The sequence below is a fragment of the Haliotis asinina genome, chromosome 1 (assembly GCF_037392515.1).
Source record: "Haliotis asinina isolate JCU_RB_2024 chromosome 1, JCU_Hal_asi_v2, whole genome shotgun sequence".
In the NCBI taxonomy this organism is placed as follows: domain Eukaryota; kingdom Metazoa; phylum Mollusca; class Gastropoda; order Lepetellida; family Haliotidae; genus Haliotis; species Haliotis asinina.
Window position 1 is genome coordinate 19,116,968 of NC_090280.1, and position 16,960 is coordinate 19,133,927.

The 16,960-nt window shown below is 38.9% G+C and overlaps 1 protein-coding gene across 1 annotated transcript in view; it reads right to left on the reverse strand.

The window, feature by feature from the left end:
- Positions 1-16,960, reverse strand: part of LOC137288058 (opioid-binding protein/cell adhesion molecule homolog) — a 55,266-nt gene that overhangs the window by 16,322 nt on the left and 21,984 nt on the right. The window contains exons 2-3 of the mRNA XM_067820438.1: positions 3,762-3,845; positions 797-1,000 (exon numbers count right to left, since the gene is read on the reverse strand). Of these exons, the coding sequence (XP_067676539.1) occupies positions 797-1,000; positions 3,762-3,845 (288 nt within the window). The remainder of the gene's footprint in view (positions 1-796; positions 1,001-3,761; positions 3,846-16,960) is intronic.

Genomic DNA, 16,960 nt, shown 5'->3' on the forward strand with positions numbered 1-16,960 from the left:
ATGCTAATGCATGGGAGTTGCTATCAACTCAGCGCTACGAACGTTGAAGCTCAAGGTTAAGGTATGGGAGTAAGATGGGAGATATGTTCAGACTTAAGGTCTGGTCTATGGCCGAAAATACTTAGATCGGACCCCTCTTTCACCCCGTTCAGACCAGTGAACCAGTTCATTTATCTTATGGCATCAAGTGAATTATGCAAACCGCTTGCCTTCTTATATCACAAATGCTTCGGCGCAGACAAAGTATTAAAAACTTAGTCAAGTTCTCTCGCCTCTTCGTGTCACATCGTTTCACTCCCCATTACTTTATTTTAGGCCATGTTAATCATATAATGTGTATTTTAACGATAATATTAGGCCTTGATGACCGGTTGCTCTTTTTACTAATGTGCAATATATATTTCATGACTGTGCTTTTATCAAAGATTTTATTGTAAGAGCATGTGACACTGGAATAAAGTATTCTTGTTCTTTTTCTTCTTCATAATCTTAGCGCTTTGAACGTAGTAAGGCAAGGTGTTGGAGTGATAAACACAGTTTAAGAGTTGAGAGACGATGGAAAATATCAATAGCACTTGCGACTCAACACTGAACTGTTAAGGACGTAACTTTTCAAGACTAGATGTGGCAGCTCACGTCTATATTTGTGGGGTTTATTTTGTATGCCGTACTTAGGAGTATGCATCAGTTAAAAGCGTAGAAAATATAACTTGTATTCAGAAAATACCCCAGTCCACACTGAAGTCAAAGCTAGCAGGAAAGGAGTTACGCCCCTTAGTAGAATCAGGAGTCTTACCTGTGATGTTGATAAAGGACCTTTGTATTAAAGGTGGCGTAGATGTGACTTGACACACGTATTCCCCCTCGTCTGCCTGTGTGACGTTGAAGATGTTGAGGTTGTACTTCCCAGTTATCTTCATCCGGTCGACGTCACCTCCAATGATCATATGATTCATCGATATGAACGCTACCTCACGTGACCATATGACGTTCTTAGCACCTGGAACAGAGGTTTATCAGGTGAAACATTGTCTTGGATTTGCATGTATTTGTGACCTACGCCAAAGACGGGGAAGGATAGACTACCTTTCAGCCAACAGTTGGTATCATCGCAAGCTGATAATGAATCTCAGTGAGTGATTTAGTTTTACCTATCCTTTTGATAGGTAATACATATAAATCGCTGGAGTACCAGTTGTGCAAAAAATAAAACATATACAAACTACTTACTACCGGACCCGCTAAATCACCACAACATTGACTCACATATCCGCGGACTGTATAAAGTGAAGCGCGAGTGTACATGTGTTTCGACACAAGACAAGGTCTGACAATTTGGATTACTGACAGATCACCAGGGTATTGGTGGTGATAAGTAGGCCTGTCTGACACTGAGTGAATTGTAGTTGATAAAACAAAATGACCCTGCTGTTTTTCAAGTGATTATAACCAAGAAGTGTATTCTAGCTACCGTTTCAACAATGAAAGCTGGATGACAGAATTCTAGATATCCGGATATTCAATTATCTGGACGATTTACGCAAAAACGAATGTGTCCGGATGTCCGGGGTCTCACTGTATTCCAATGGATACAGTTTTGATCTGTGTCTCTACGACGCTATGAGAAGACGAGTGAGAATACCCATCACGACTGGTGAAATGAAAACTTAGGATGCTGGTTTGGAGAGTTGATAAAGGATTCAGATTAAATCTGTCTCACAGTCCCAGGACAGCATTATTTTCCTCTCTGCCTTGCCCTTTCAGAATACTAAAGCAAGACCCGGGTTCGATTCCCCATATCGGTACGACGTGTGAAGTCCAATTGTGGTGTGATATTGCTAAAAGTGACGCAAAAGTTAGCTCATTCTTACACTTACTGGGGAAGACGAATTCTAACCCGAATCCTCGCGGTTACACTGCGAGTTGTAACGTGTCCAATACGTGAAGCTTATTTCACAATACCAAGAAATCAAACATCCCCTTGAAATTAATATAAGTTTCTTTTCAGCATCCCCTCTTTTTAAAGAACATAAGCCGCTCTAAGCAATATTCCAGCAATTGGCGGTAGACACCGGTACCTATGTGGAAAATAAAACTCGCATGTTCGCCGTGACGAGAAACCGCTTCAACCACTAGGCTACCCCAACGTCGTTGTGTTTATAATACCAAGAAATGCCAATGTTCTCTGTACAATTTATCGGAATATCAAATGAGTATATTTTCGCCTATAAATATTTGTTCGAAGTTAAGATTTACAGGATTTTATAGCTGAAATAACCTTGTAGAAGAGCAAAGTGAAGTAACACTATTTCCTATGCCTCCAGGAGTTTGACATTTGTTTGAAAAAGAAAAGTTTTAACATTTTCCATTAAACCATCTGTACAAAAAAATGACAAGGACAACCTACATCTTGCCCCTTTCAGCAGACAATAAAGAAGTTGTTACCCATAACACTGTCGCGTGTTTACGTTGTGCAAACGTCAAAAGGTCTCACCCATTATACAAGTCGTTGAGAAAAAAAACTGGCGACGATTGGATTGAGACAAGTTAGTCACATGAGTTTTAAACGACAAAAATTAGTTCCATGGAACAATAAGTCTAAGAATTTAAAATTATTTAAAATGTAACAACCGGAAGTCTGTCTGTAAAATTAAGGACCGTTGGAACACAGACAGTGTTTTTAATACAATAATTTTATTTCCTGACGTCCAAACGTACACACAATATCATCATTCATTCGAAATAGTGCTAAACTTTGAAATATGACGTCTGTGCGTCATTACCACACATGTTCCCCTAACACCCTACATCCTCACCCTCCCAGCTGCTGTAGCACATGTACCTCATAACTGTCTAACCAGTGAACATACATGCAACAGTACACATATGTAACTGTTACAGCATTATTACACATTCTGCAACATTGCACAGGATTTACCGCAATATTTCAGCTTTCACAGCAATATTACACGTGAGACACGTCACTATTGCAGATATACATGCATATCACAGCAATATTACACGTGTCGCAGCAATACTACACGCATCACATCAATATTGCAGATATATCAGCAATACTACACGGGTAACAGCAATGTTATACTATCACAGCAATACTACACGCATCACATCAATATTGCAGATGCATCAGCAATACTACACGGGTAACAGCAGTGTTACACGTATCACAGCAATATTACACGTATCACAGCAATATTACACGTGTCACAGCAATATTACATGTGTCACGGCAATATTGCAGATATATCAGCAATACTACACGGGTAACAGCAATGTTCCACGTATCACAGCAATATTACACGTGTCACAGCAATATTACACGTGTCACGGCAATATTGCAGATATATCAGCAATACTTCACGGGTAGCAGCAATGTTACACGTATCACAGCAATATTACACGTGTCATAGCAATATTGCATATACATCAGCAATACTACACGGGTAACAGCAGTGTGACAGCAATATTGCAGGCATATCACAGCAATGCCATGGTAACATAACAGATACATCACAGCAATATTAAAAACATGATTATTTACATATATTTATGTACATATATAGCCTGTATATTACTGAATGCGGCGTAAAACAAAAAACCAACCATCCTCGGCAATAGTACGGCAAATACTATAATTTTTTTAAACACTCGTATCAAAGTGATCACACAGAGTTAAACATCAACGTATGATCACTTTGCCTGTCAAAACCACACACCTTCAGTGGACTAAGACTACTCACCTAACTTGGAGACTTTACATTTCAGCGTGATATTAGTTCCTTGCATTACCGCATAACCCTGGGGCTTGCTGACGAACTGCTGACCTGAAAATGAGACATACGGTATTATTGTAACATATATGGAACAAACCTTGCACCAAGACATCATGTATTCCCGTTTGGAACTTTCTAACTATGAGTAAGCATTGTTTTACGCCGCAGTTATCGTAGTACCATCTGTTGTCAAAGGACCTATTCTTTTTAAGAATATCTATACAAAATTAAGATGACCCCCCCGACTCGAAATTCTTCAAGGTACAATGCATCATGATGCATTGTACAGTTACGCAGTTCCTGTCGGGATCATCTAACAAACAATTTTAACCTTAAAACTTCACAAAGACATGAGGGTCTGGTTCAGTGGTGTTTGGTTTAGATTGGTCTCATTGTGAGGGAAATTCGGCGCACTTGGATATTTAACCCGCAGTTCAGCAAAATTTCCGTTACGTGACAGAGACCTGTGAATAATTATTCTTTAGCATGATTTTCGTTCCTTCAAAAATGTTGTTTAAAGGGGAATACGAGAGAATTTCAATAATTTTCTGTGTGAAAGATAAAGTCATCAGAAACATATCCAAAGTTTCATTTACAAATTATGAATATGTACGTCTTAATTGCGAAAACAGTTTCTGTTATCTCAGCTTCGGCCGTTATGCATATTCCACTGAAGTCACGTGACCTTTCCGCTCGTGACGTCAAATGTGACTAGCGTCTAAAGACCAAGCGCTCCAGTAATACAAATCGTGTTGGCTCTGACGTTTTAGCAAATGGTACGATGATTTATTCAGTTACCTGGGGATGCATGGAATCATCGAACAATGAAAAGAGCCACCATTTCACCCATTTTCCAAGTATAAAGACAGATTTAGGCAAGTTCATTCCGAGTCAGGAGCGCTTACTTTCAAGGCCAGTTGACATCGGAATGCTCTCACCACAGTCACCCCTAAGACTATATTTAAGTACAATGAAAACACCTCTGTCTGTTTTTGTATGGGTGGGTAAATGGGGGTGAGATTGACGGGCAGGGGTCGGGGTGTGGATGGGGTCAATGTTGGTGTGTGTGTGGTTGTGTGTGTGGTTGTGTGTGTGTGTGTGTGTGTGTGCGTGTGTGTGTGTGTGTAATACCATCATTTCTGTATTTTATTTGTTTAAGCAGTTTGACTGTTGAAGGAATGGAGGAGTGTTATGCAATAAGGTATTTTTTTCAGATGCGTAACTGCATGTGTTTGACGGTTGTTGGTGTCACTGTCTGATGGTTGTTATAAAATGTGTGTTGACTACAGGTGTGCCATTTTAATATCATCATGGTTTTTATCCTTGTGTTATTGTGTCTCATATGCCTAAAGAGGCCGTACTCTTTATCAGAGTCTGACACAGTGTAATAAACAATTTCCTCTTTATCAGAGAATTAATCCACTTTACCCATCAAACATAAAACGCGCTTATTGCTTCGAATGTTATCATTAACAAACACCTCATAAGCCGCGTATTTTACAAGACGATTTGGTACAACAAAACGAATTCCGACGAACGTAAGAATAAAATGGTAGCTATTGCATGGATTGTAAGACGTGAAAAATGTCAACTGCGTACAAAGCTAGACAGCAACTAGTACTTCATGAATAAAGGGGATGCTATGCATTATGGATGCATAGAAAAGGTACAAATTCCATACTTAAAATCATTTCGAAATGTTTGGAAGTGTGCATCAAATAATGCCATATTTGGTGGGTGTGGTAGATACGTGCACGTGTCTACTCAAAGGCGTGTTATAAAGTTTGGATTAAAAGTATTAAGAATGGAATCACACAGCATTCCTCACCACTGTTATCTATTCCTATAAAAACAGCAAACCTGATGAACATGTTAAGCATACATATGTTTCATATGTCCCTCACTTATTTTTCAGAACTGGACTTTCGTATGTTTGGATAGAGCAATGTGCAGGGAAAATACAAATGTCCAACAGCACTTTCGCGTAAAGAATCCGTGATATATATTCCCACATTTGGCATGAGTCTCTTTGTACATCCACACCATTAAGGAATTACTCAACTTTCAAACCATTATTACAACCTTACACCACTAAGTGATAACACCTTGATTCGTGACATTCCGTAAATTAAGTATTGCATTGCATTAGTTTAAATTATTGATTAAAGTTTAATTTATTGAGAGAAAAAATTGTACTAATAAAAGCATTCCTGTGTGCACTACGTATGTATGTTGTAATCTAGGAGTTCTCGAAGATGAGTACCATGTATTATTTGTATGTGAAAGGTGTGCGCATCTCGGAACAAAATAATTATAAAAGTCTGTCTGTCCTCGGTACAAAAAAAACCCCAAACCATAACTTCTGTCGCAGTTTTCACGAAACACGTGTTTCCTTTTCATGAAGATGTATCCTGTGTTCTTCCTGTCACGTGTTAAGTCGTCACAATCAATTGTACTTTGGGTCACATGGCCAAACTACTCAGGAAATAAATTGAATTGAATGGAATCAAATCGGTGCCTCCAATTTGATTGATTTTTCTTCTTCATCTTCACTTGAAGTTTCTCCTGCTCGATGTAAAATCAGTTAGTATTGATACAGTCTAACTTCCAGATAAAACATGACTTTGGGTGCATATATTATAGCTTCAGAATCCATGGTCACTGTCAAGTTGTCAAATATAACCAAGGAGGAAGTCACCGGCAATAGTCACATTTGACGTCATGTCACGTGATAGCGCCTCTGCTCATTAACTTTGGTGTGTTTCCGTAACAAGCGGAAATCCGAGGTCGGTTATCACGTTTTTATTGCGACTTTTTGAGAAATTTTGATACGGAAAGTGATCTTTAGAATGCGTTTTTCCATATATCAAAAATAGGTTTACGTTAGTATTCTCCTTTAAGGTTACACATGCATTTAGCTGAAACAGGATTTCTTGGAATTTCCCCTTCCATGAAGGCATCAGAGGCCAACATGAAGCGGTCGTACAATCAGTATATTATTTTCCGTGGTTTATTACAAAAAATGGACTAACTGATCTCTGAAATACACATATTTTTCGAAAAAAGGTCTTACTAAAAATCAAAAGCATGATGAAAAGGAGAGTTTTTAGACTTCCGTAGTCTTCTTGGACATATTTGCCTTTGTGTTTGCATGACCGACTGTGTTCTCGTTGCCAGAAAAGAGTCCCAAAGATCATAGATCATAGACACTGAGTAAGTCAATATTCATCTAAACATTCATGAGCCTTATTTTATCATTATTTTATTTCGGCTTGTTTTGTGATCCGTCTGTATGCACAGTTTCTTGCGCAGACACCATGTTTTCGCCAGTATACAAGTACATGTATTACAACTAGTACTAGTACTCATGCGACAACTTCATGTATACAAGACGGAGTTTCATTCTCCAGGCGAGCTGAATTGTCTTTCGTAAAGGCAAGATCTACGGGGTACGGCTTCAAATTATGGATCCTACGTTTGTAAAACAGGTAAACCCTACGATCGTGGTTTTCACTCCCAGATTCACCTTGTTTCTGCTGCTGTCAACACATACCTTTCATTAAAGGGGAAATTTTCTGACTTACCAATCAGCAACACTCTTCATAGGAGTAATGAGTATGTTGTCACTCCGCTTTTAGTAACATTCCAGCAGCTACACCAGAAATGGGTTTCAAACCCGTGATGAACGAACACTTCAACCACTAGGCTACCCTCAGTCCCGTGATTCTTAAAAAGCCTTTACTGAAATATACCGCCATTTGCAATTTCTTTCATATCATTAGCATGTATATTTGAATCACTACTAAACAGTGATAACACCATGGGTTCGCAAAAAAAACAACATTATCTCTATTGATAGACTCATATTAAGATGAAAAAGTTCCATCTGATTCCATTTAAATATTTTTCTCAAGATACAAGATATTTACTTTTTTTCCATGTGGTGTTTGAGTTAGGTAATGCACCGCTTTTAGCAATATCAAGGCGGGGAACACAAGAAATGGGATTCACATGTGGGGAATCGAACCAGGGTCTTCGAGTGAATGCCTTACCCACAATTCTACCGTAATGGCCTAGAATTACCCCCAATCTATTTGAAAGTGATTATTAGAATTTATCAAATTAAATGGGACGGATGGTTCTTCATGGCGGCCCTGTATAAGCTTCATGTTTCCATGGTATCGTTGCCCTACAGTGCCGGACTTCCCAGATAATATCAGTGCGCGTGTCAGAAGGCAGTCAGACGTCATATCCGGCTAAATCTCGAAAAGGTCACGATATCGGCGAGATTTGTTTTAAAACATTCGCCATGTGCGGTAAGAGGATCTGATGTAGGGTATAGCTAACTTACATGATCTTTGTTTAACTTCTGGTAACGGTGGTTCGGTGGGTACATTAAACATTCTTTATTGCAACTACTGAATCACGTTGATTGCCTTAAGAATATACATTGACAATCAATGATAATTCCATTGTTCTTTTGTCTGATTTCATCTTCGTTTATCCGGGGTATTATTCTCGATACATGAAATGAGTCATGCCCTGAGCACACTTGCAGCGAAGGAGGTGTTACAACAGTGATCCAACTGCTTGTATAACATGGGCTACTAACGGGATCGGGTGGTCAGGTTCTCTGACTTGACTGGCACATGTTATCATATCCTAATTGCGTTGATCGATGCTCATGTTGTTGATAACTGGATTGTCTGGTCCAGACTCAACTATTAACAGACAGCCGTCATGAGGCTGGAATATATCAACGTCCCTGCACATCTTTGTGTCACCGCTCTGATGTTGCTGGAATATTGCTAAACGCGGCGTAAAACCACATTCACTCACTCATTCACTTAACCCAAGCCGATAGATTTGCACAAGCCATTAAGGTATTAAAAAGTATACAGTTACGTGCTTAGTCCGCTTATCTTGGCTTGCCCAGATAGAAACACTCTATAGCCACTTCCTCATCAATCAGACCACTTTTAGAGCAAAGCTACCATGTTGACACAGAATGCTGATTCCGTACCCGCCAGTTCTGATTTTATAATTTTATGACACATGGACACATTTGTTATGAGGCATCTAGGAGCCAATGATCCTCTATTGCATAAACAGACACGCTCGAATCTCACTAGACCACAAATTTCACTGCATAAATTTGACGTAAATAATAACAAATGTAACACTCGTATCACATTCACGCAGAAATAACGCTCAGAGCACGTGCGAAAAGTAACGATACAAAAACCCTATGTAATGTCATGTATATATATTTTTTCCTAGCCTGCAGTGTAAACAAGCTTATATTACCCTTCTGCAATTTGCAAATAATGATAACAACATATGACGATGATCTCCACTCTTAGATACAGGCAGGAGGAAAACAGGTCTGAGTGACGCATCGGGTAACGGCTACGGGAAAAACAGTAGGTTATACACATCGCCCTCAGCACCGTTACTCAGACATGCTGGAGAGGGGATGGGGGAGTCTTGCCTTACATTGATTTAGACCAGCCGGGGTATTGCGCCTCACAAAGGAATATCACATCTGGATGAACGTATAACCTATTACAGCTTCCAACGCAGAAGCAGAAATACACATCCCAAGATTCCCTGCGTGGTTTCCCGTTACTTTGGCAAGTCTACATTTCTAGAAGATGGGACTTGGAATTCTTGTTTTTACATGTATTATAAGACAACCATCTCGCCAAGTGTTTGTATTTCAGAAACTTAGAATTAAATGTTGTATCATGTGATGACATGACAAATCGTTTCATTTATCCTTGTTCAAAGAGTGGATTAGTCTGAATCACAGGCCCTGAACCATATCATGTCCTGTACAGCCTGGCCCTCCATGCACTGCTCAAGCCCAGAATGAAGTAGGTCTAGATTTCTCCAGGTTCTGAATCTCTGGTCTCCCCGTTGCTCCTTTTCAATTTAAATGGGTTTATTTCTTATAGCCTATGGTGGAATATGCTAAAGTCGGTTCTAGAACGGAACATATTTCACTGTGTTCATGCCCTAAGGGTACCACGTTACAAGAATCTTTCAGACCACAGTGAGTGAGTGAGTTTAGTTTTACGCCGCACGCAGCAATATTCAAGCTATTTGGTGGTGGTCTGTAAATAATCGAGCCTGGACCAGATAATCCAGTGACCAACATAGCATATCAATAGCATAGATGTGCGCACTTGGGAACCGATGACATGTGTCAACCAAGTTAGCGAGCCTGATCACCCGATCCCGTTAGGCGTCTCTTACGACTAGCATCGTCGCTTTTATGGCAAGCATGAGTTGCTGAAGGCCTATCCTTCCCCGGGACCTTTACGAGTCATTTCAGACTACAATACTACAATAAGTGACTCATTTATATACAATGGGTTGTCTGACAGACAGTCCACGTCCTGTTTGGATATTGTAGTTTACGCCGTGTATGAAATTTCCACATTATCTTGTCCTCTTTCCTGTCAACCTCTATCACTGGGATTGCGCGCGTGAGTGCGTGCGGGCGTGAATATGTGTGTGCGTTCGCTTTGAGCACTAGTTTCTGTAAACTACTGCAATACATACCTATCTGATATATGTTTTTAATTTCACAAAAGAGTCATCGGATAACAAATGACAGTAATTTCAAGAGTCGGTCCGTATCAAAACTGAGAACGGGCAGTCGACTGTAGAACACAGTCCTCTGATACATGTGTTTTCACTTCGCTCTTAAGTGTGCACTTCAGAACAGTGTGAAAAAACTACAATGCTTACGATGTGTAAACATTTTCCAAGCATTGCCTCGAAGTGCTTCAGAACAAAAGATCCTTTGTTGATAAAACAGAAGTGAGCAGAATTACCAATAACGTTTGCAGAGCGATGTGAGCGATAAATTATATAAGCAATATTATAGCAACATGGCGGTTGGGAACGTCAGAAATGGCTTGCGCCCTCTGTACCCTAGACTAACGTTTATCCCCAGAATATATGTAATTTTGACAGTGAGTTATCCCAGTGAGTTGGGAGATAACCTTGGAAAATCTTTAACCTTTTAGTTTTTTCCAATACGCGAAGGGTAAGGCATTAGAGAAAAAAATGTGGTACAGGGAGAAAGACTTCACTACGTTGAATCGAAATCTTGGAGGTCAAGAACAATCTGATATGCCACAAGTAAAGCTTGAAATATTGAATAAAAATACAATTAAAGTAATCTTTAATCAAGGTAATTAAATGTGAGTTTGGGAATCTGAGTGGACAATCCTGAGAGGAAATGGCTGTCTTCCTTTGACGGTAGCGATAATATACCTTGACATTGAAGCGAGGGAGGACATCCTTTGCTCACTTCAATCGCATATAGAAAGACTGGTCTGTGTTGCGCAAGCCATTTGCCCTACAGTTTGCCTGTGGACCAAGATCATCACCGCCTACGATGACGAGCTTTACATCAGGCGGAAATATAATTCTGACGAATCTTGCAGGTGCCCAGACGATATGCCACATAGTATTCATTTGTCCCGTTGTGGACAAAATTAGTATCCGGTTACTAACACCTCTCTGAAATGAGAGTGTCCAGCTTGGAGAGGTGCATAATGAAGATGACATCAGCTGGACGATTTTGTCAGAAACGGAACCAGGTTCTTTTCATTACCAACAACGCCGGGGTAGGCTAGTTGTTAACGCGTTCGCTCGTTATTCCGAAGACACGGGTTCGAATCCCGACATGTGTACAAACCCATCCCACACTGTGATATTGCTGGAATATTGTTAAGACTGGCATACAACTAAACTCACTCACTCACTCACCAACATTAATGCTACACGGCATGCTGGAAATGCTTGCATCGTGGCCACTATGTTACACAATTGTTGTTTCCTACCAACAAGTCACACCGTGCAATACTGGTAACTGGTGTATCACTGTCCCTGACAGACATAAATTAAATATGCCCTACAACCTCGACTGACTGAAATCTCCCAAGGTCAAAATAACAATACAAAACATCATTTCATACACTCCTATCCTTCTACATACGCACATGTACACTTTTACAATCCTCTTCAGAAATCATTATGTTTTTATAGATTTTATGGCGACTTACATTTAACATTTAAGCTTGATAAAACGGTAGTAATGAGGAAATGAATATCTGGCGGAGCAATATGAATATCTCTCACATGTGTTACTAGTTTCTGAAGCAATCGCTACATTCAAAAGTGAGTATTCTAACATTCAAAAGTGAGTATTCTAACATGATGTTACCGTGGTATTCCTTCCGACTTGTGTGTGTTACTGATTCATCACACACACTACAGCCGCCGCTCCCCCCCCCCCTTCCCCCCGCACCAAACCCTCACCCCCCACCCCCACTGCAAAGACATAACAGTCTTAGAGTATCGGGGGAAGAATTCAGTGTACGATCTACTTGGTGCAACAAAGAATATGAGGTCACGTGCTGAATCATTCCATACAATAGCCCTTGTCTTTAAAAAAACATTTGGTAATACTTATTTTCACTTGCGTTGTGTTTTGTCTAAACGGGCATATGTTTACCACTTACATTATATTCACGGTTCTGAAACATTCCACCAGATATCCAGACTCCTAGATCACCCCACCTCCAACGAGACAAAAACTAAATTATAACATTCATAAAATTATATTACTGAATAAATGTATACAGTAAAACATACTTAAATAAGATAATAAAATTCATTTGAAAAAGATAAATAGAATAAAACAACGATATACAAGGACTAACCATAAAAATCCCCAGCAACCTGCAAATTCAACAATAAAGAAACACGTGTCTTACATAACAGTACCAAGATACCCTGCATTATATAAACGGCACAGTGTTTTACATAAGATCACCTGGAAACAGTACCTACATACACTGACAGTGTATTTCATAACGATACCTTGACTCATTCCTGTGGGCCAAAAACAGACTTATATAACTCAACCTGAAACCACAACAGGACAAAACAAAGCAAGCCTCTGTTCAATGATGGCTAAAAATATTGGCACAAACCGGTTTGGTGGACTCGATAGGTGTGTAGCTGTGTTGTGGACTTGTGTGTATCTGTCAGATTTCTAATGCACGTTCCATCTGTACCGATTGCTCTTTCTCTCTCTCTCTCTCTCTCTCTCTCTCTCTCTCTCTCTCTCTCTCTCGTCATTGCTTACCTTCCTATGTCTGTAAGTCTGTTACAATATATATTTCAAAGGAGGCGTGACTGAGCATAATCTCTCTCTCTCTCTCTCTCTCTCTCTCTCTCTCTCTCTCTCGTCATTGCTTACCTTCCTATGTCTGTAAGTCTGTTACAATATATATTTCAAAGGAGGCGTGACTGAGCATAATCTCTCTCTCTCTCTCTCTCTCTCTCTCTCTCTCTCTCCCGTCATTGCTTACCTGCCTATGTCTGTAAGTCTGTTACAATATATATTTCAAAGGAGGCGTGACTGAGCATAATCTTTCTCTCCCCCCCCCCCCTCTCTCTCTCTCCCGTCATTGCTTACTTGCCTATGTCTGTAAGTCTGCTGTTACAATATATATTTCAAAGGAGGCGTGACTGACACCAGGTGTTGCACTTAAATCAGACTACCAATTCATTCGGAAACCGCTGGAGAATATAGAGAAAGTCTTACGCCCGTATCCACCCTTATATTTCTTTCATTTCAAATCATATCACCAGAATATATATTCATCATCTGATAAGGCTGAGTTTAAACATGATTTCTTTTTTTATTTATTTTTTTTTTTAAATGTATCTGAATATTCTGAAAGCCTTACTCAGCTTCTAAAAAGTGCCTGAAACATGTCCTCACCCCAAAACTTTGGCTGAGGGATACGGCGGAAGTCTTACCGAATGTAGTGTGTTTACTATGTACATGACGTTGTGCTCCGGCATATAGACGTGGCAGTATTAGTTTCTAAGGAGAATATCTGAAAACACGGCTGTTAAAATAGCGTTAGTTGCTTCTGGGATTACATCACGTGATAGCAAGATATTGCGGTTTTTTATATTGTATATTATTGTAATTGGCTTCCATGACGGGTCCTGCAGCTAGACTACAGACTACAGACTACAGACTACAGACTACACACTACAGTCTACAGACTACACCCTACATCCAACACCCTACACCCTGCAGCCAACAGACTACAGACTGGTCTCCGGAGACAATTTTGATAGAAACAGCATCTATTTGAAATTAGAAACCTATATCTGTTTATTTGTCATCATTCGATTAATGGTCAAATTAATAAATCAATAAAAGGGATGACAAGTGGCAACCCGACAATGATTCCCATTTAGCGTTTCGTATGTCTGCACTAAACATTCTATGTTATAAATCAAGGTCTAAGGTATTACATGTTGTGTAATGAGTAGATGGTGGTGCATCCAAAGGAATTATCAACTGAGTTAAAGTAACAAACACACATGGAAGGATTAACCGATAACACGCTAATGGATTTATATCTTTTATCTTGCACAGCGGATTGCTAAAAGGCTTATGTTTGCAGAGTAACTAACGCATACTGAATACACTTATATTCTGTGAAAACTCATCGACCTTCCTTCGAGGATTAACAAAAAAACCAAAAACATACACATTGATGAAAAGAATTGTGGACATCATGTAAAAAAATTGTCAGGCGTTCATTGAGAAGATAGACCAATAAAAAATAATAAAAAAGATACGTGATATGGAAAAGGATTTTTGTTAGCTGTAGGCGAATAGCATATCGTTTGATTTCTTGGTGTGAATATTGATGGATACATTCCTCGAAAAAGGTAATATCCCAATGGTTTTGCTATAACGTTAGTTTGTTATTAGTTTGATATCTTGATATCTATATTTTGTTTTTATTTTTGTTATACCATTCAAAACATCATTGCATTTCAATTTTCGTTTCACCGTGAAGTTCTTCTAGGCGAAGTAGACAACAAGTCACAGTTGGGGCAAATGTGTGTGAAATAGGATTCATTTATATTTTATGTACTCTAGAACTTATCTAGAAATTTTATAAATTCAATAAAAACAGATTTGTTGTGACTTGTATTATGTTGCTGTGACAAATATAATTCTGCCCCAGAACGTTCACGAACATATTGTTCTTTTTGGTACAGTTATGTGTAATGTGTCAAGCCACTCCAAGTTACTTTTATCAGTACGTATCACGTTGAGAAATATAACAAATGGAAACAGAAGCCGTATGGAGCCTTACTCAGTAACTCATAAGTTTAAGATTTCCGTATGTTTCCCATACAAACCCTGAAAGTAGGATCTTATAAGTTTCCATATTCTTTCAGTTAGATTTCCGTTGTCCTGAACTTAATGTTACTTTATCTGATAATATGCTCTATTTGAATTCTGGTGTACAGAAACACTACGTTGAGCATGACACAAAGGCAGTTTGATGTAGGTTAATGTATTTTCTGCATGTATGCATATAAAGTCACATTTATTTTTCTACAATCGTTTCATGCAAGATCTCACTAATGGAACCATCGATGATGTTTTCCAGTTTTTTTATGCAATGGAAACTAACAATGATCCTTTTCTGTCAGTTTCCATTTCTGGAAACTAACCTATGCTGAAACTAATCTTGATACTTTCAGCAACAGGAAACTGCCGGAAACCAACAATAATAGTTTCCGTGTACTTAAATGATTCTGACATTACCCAGTTTTATGTAGGGTTCCAGAAATCTCGAAATCTTATTTTTGCTTTTTTATCTCTCGAAACTATTTTGTAAATATAACAGTACATAAATATAGTCCCCAGTGGTACACCACCAAGCTAAGCTTGTCGATTCTGATACGAGGAAACAATGTTTTTTTCCTCAGTTGGAGGGTACAGAAACCTAGCGGAAACCTACATTACCCGGTATCCACTCTGTTTCTGCAACAGCGGAAACCAAGTTATTCTCACTATGTATGTTTCAACAAACTGAAACCAAATGGAAACTCCTTGAGACAGTTTCAGATGCGGAATTATGACAGTTAGTTTCTGTTTTGTAAACTATACGGATACTCTCATTGCATGTTTCCATATACTGAAACCAAGCGGGAACCTACATTACCCAGTATCCATTAGGTTTCCACACAAACGGAACTAAGTTAATTTTGCTGTGGATATTTAACCCGCAATTGGGCAAAATGTCAGCTAAGTGAAAGAGACCTGTGAATAATTCCTTTAGCATGGTATTCATTTCTTCAGAAATGTTGTGTAAAGTTATACATGCATTTAGCTAAAACAGGATTTTTTTTGAATTTCCCCTTCCATGAAGGCATCTCTGAAATACACATATTTTACGGACAGAAATTCTAAGTAAAAAATCAAAGCATGATGAAAGTGAGAGTTTTTGTTATACTTTCGAGGTTCTTCTTGGATATATTTGCTTTATGGTTTGCATGAAAGATTGTAAAAATACGAACATCTTATTTTATCATTATTTTATTTCGGCTTGTTTTGTGATCCGTCTGTATGCACAGTTTCTTGAACAGGCATCATGTTTTCGCCAGTATACAAGTACATGAATTACAACTAGTACTAGTACTCATGAGACAACTTCATGTATACAAGACGGAGGCGAGCTGAATTGTCTTTCGTAAAGGCAAGATCTACGGGGTACGGCTTCAAATTATGGATCTTACGTTTGTAAAACAGGTAAACCCTACGATCGTGGTTTTCACTCCCAGATTCACCTTGTTTCTGCTGCTGTCAACAAATACCTTTCATCAAAGGGGAAATGTTCTGACTTACCAATCAGCAACACAACACATCTTCATAGGAGCATTGAGTATGTTGTCACTTCGCTTTTAGTAACATCCCATCAGTTACACCAGAAATGGGTTTCAAACCCGTGATGAACGAACACTTCAACCACTAGGCTACCCTCAGTCCCCTTATTCATAAAAAGCCTTTACTGAAATATAGCGTCATTTGCAATTTCTTTCATATCATTAGCATGTATATTTGAATCTCTACTAAACAGTGATAACACCAGGATTTCCCCAAAACATGAGCTCTGTTGACAGACTCATATTACGATGAAAACGTTTCATCTGATTCCATTTAAATATTTTTCTCAAGATACAAGATATTTACTTTTTTGCCATGTGGTGTTTGAGTTAGGTAACCGCTTTTAGCAATATTCAAGCAATATCACGAC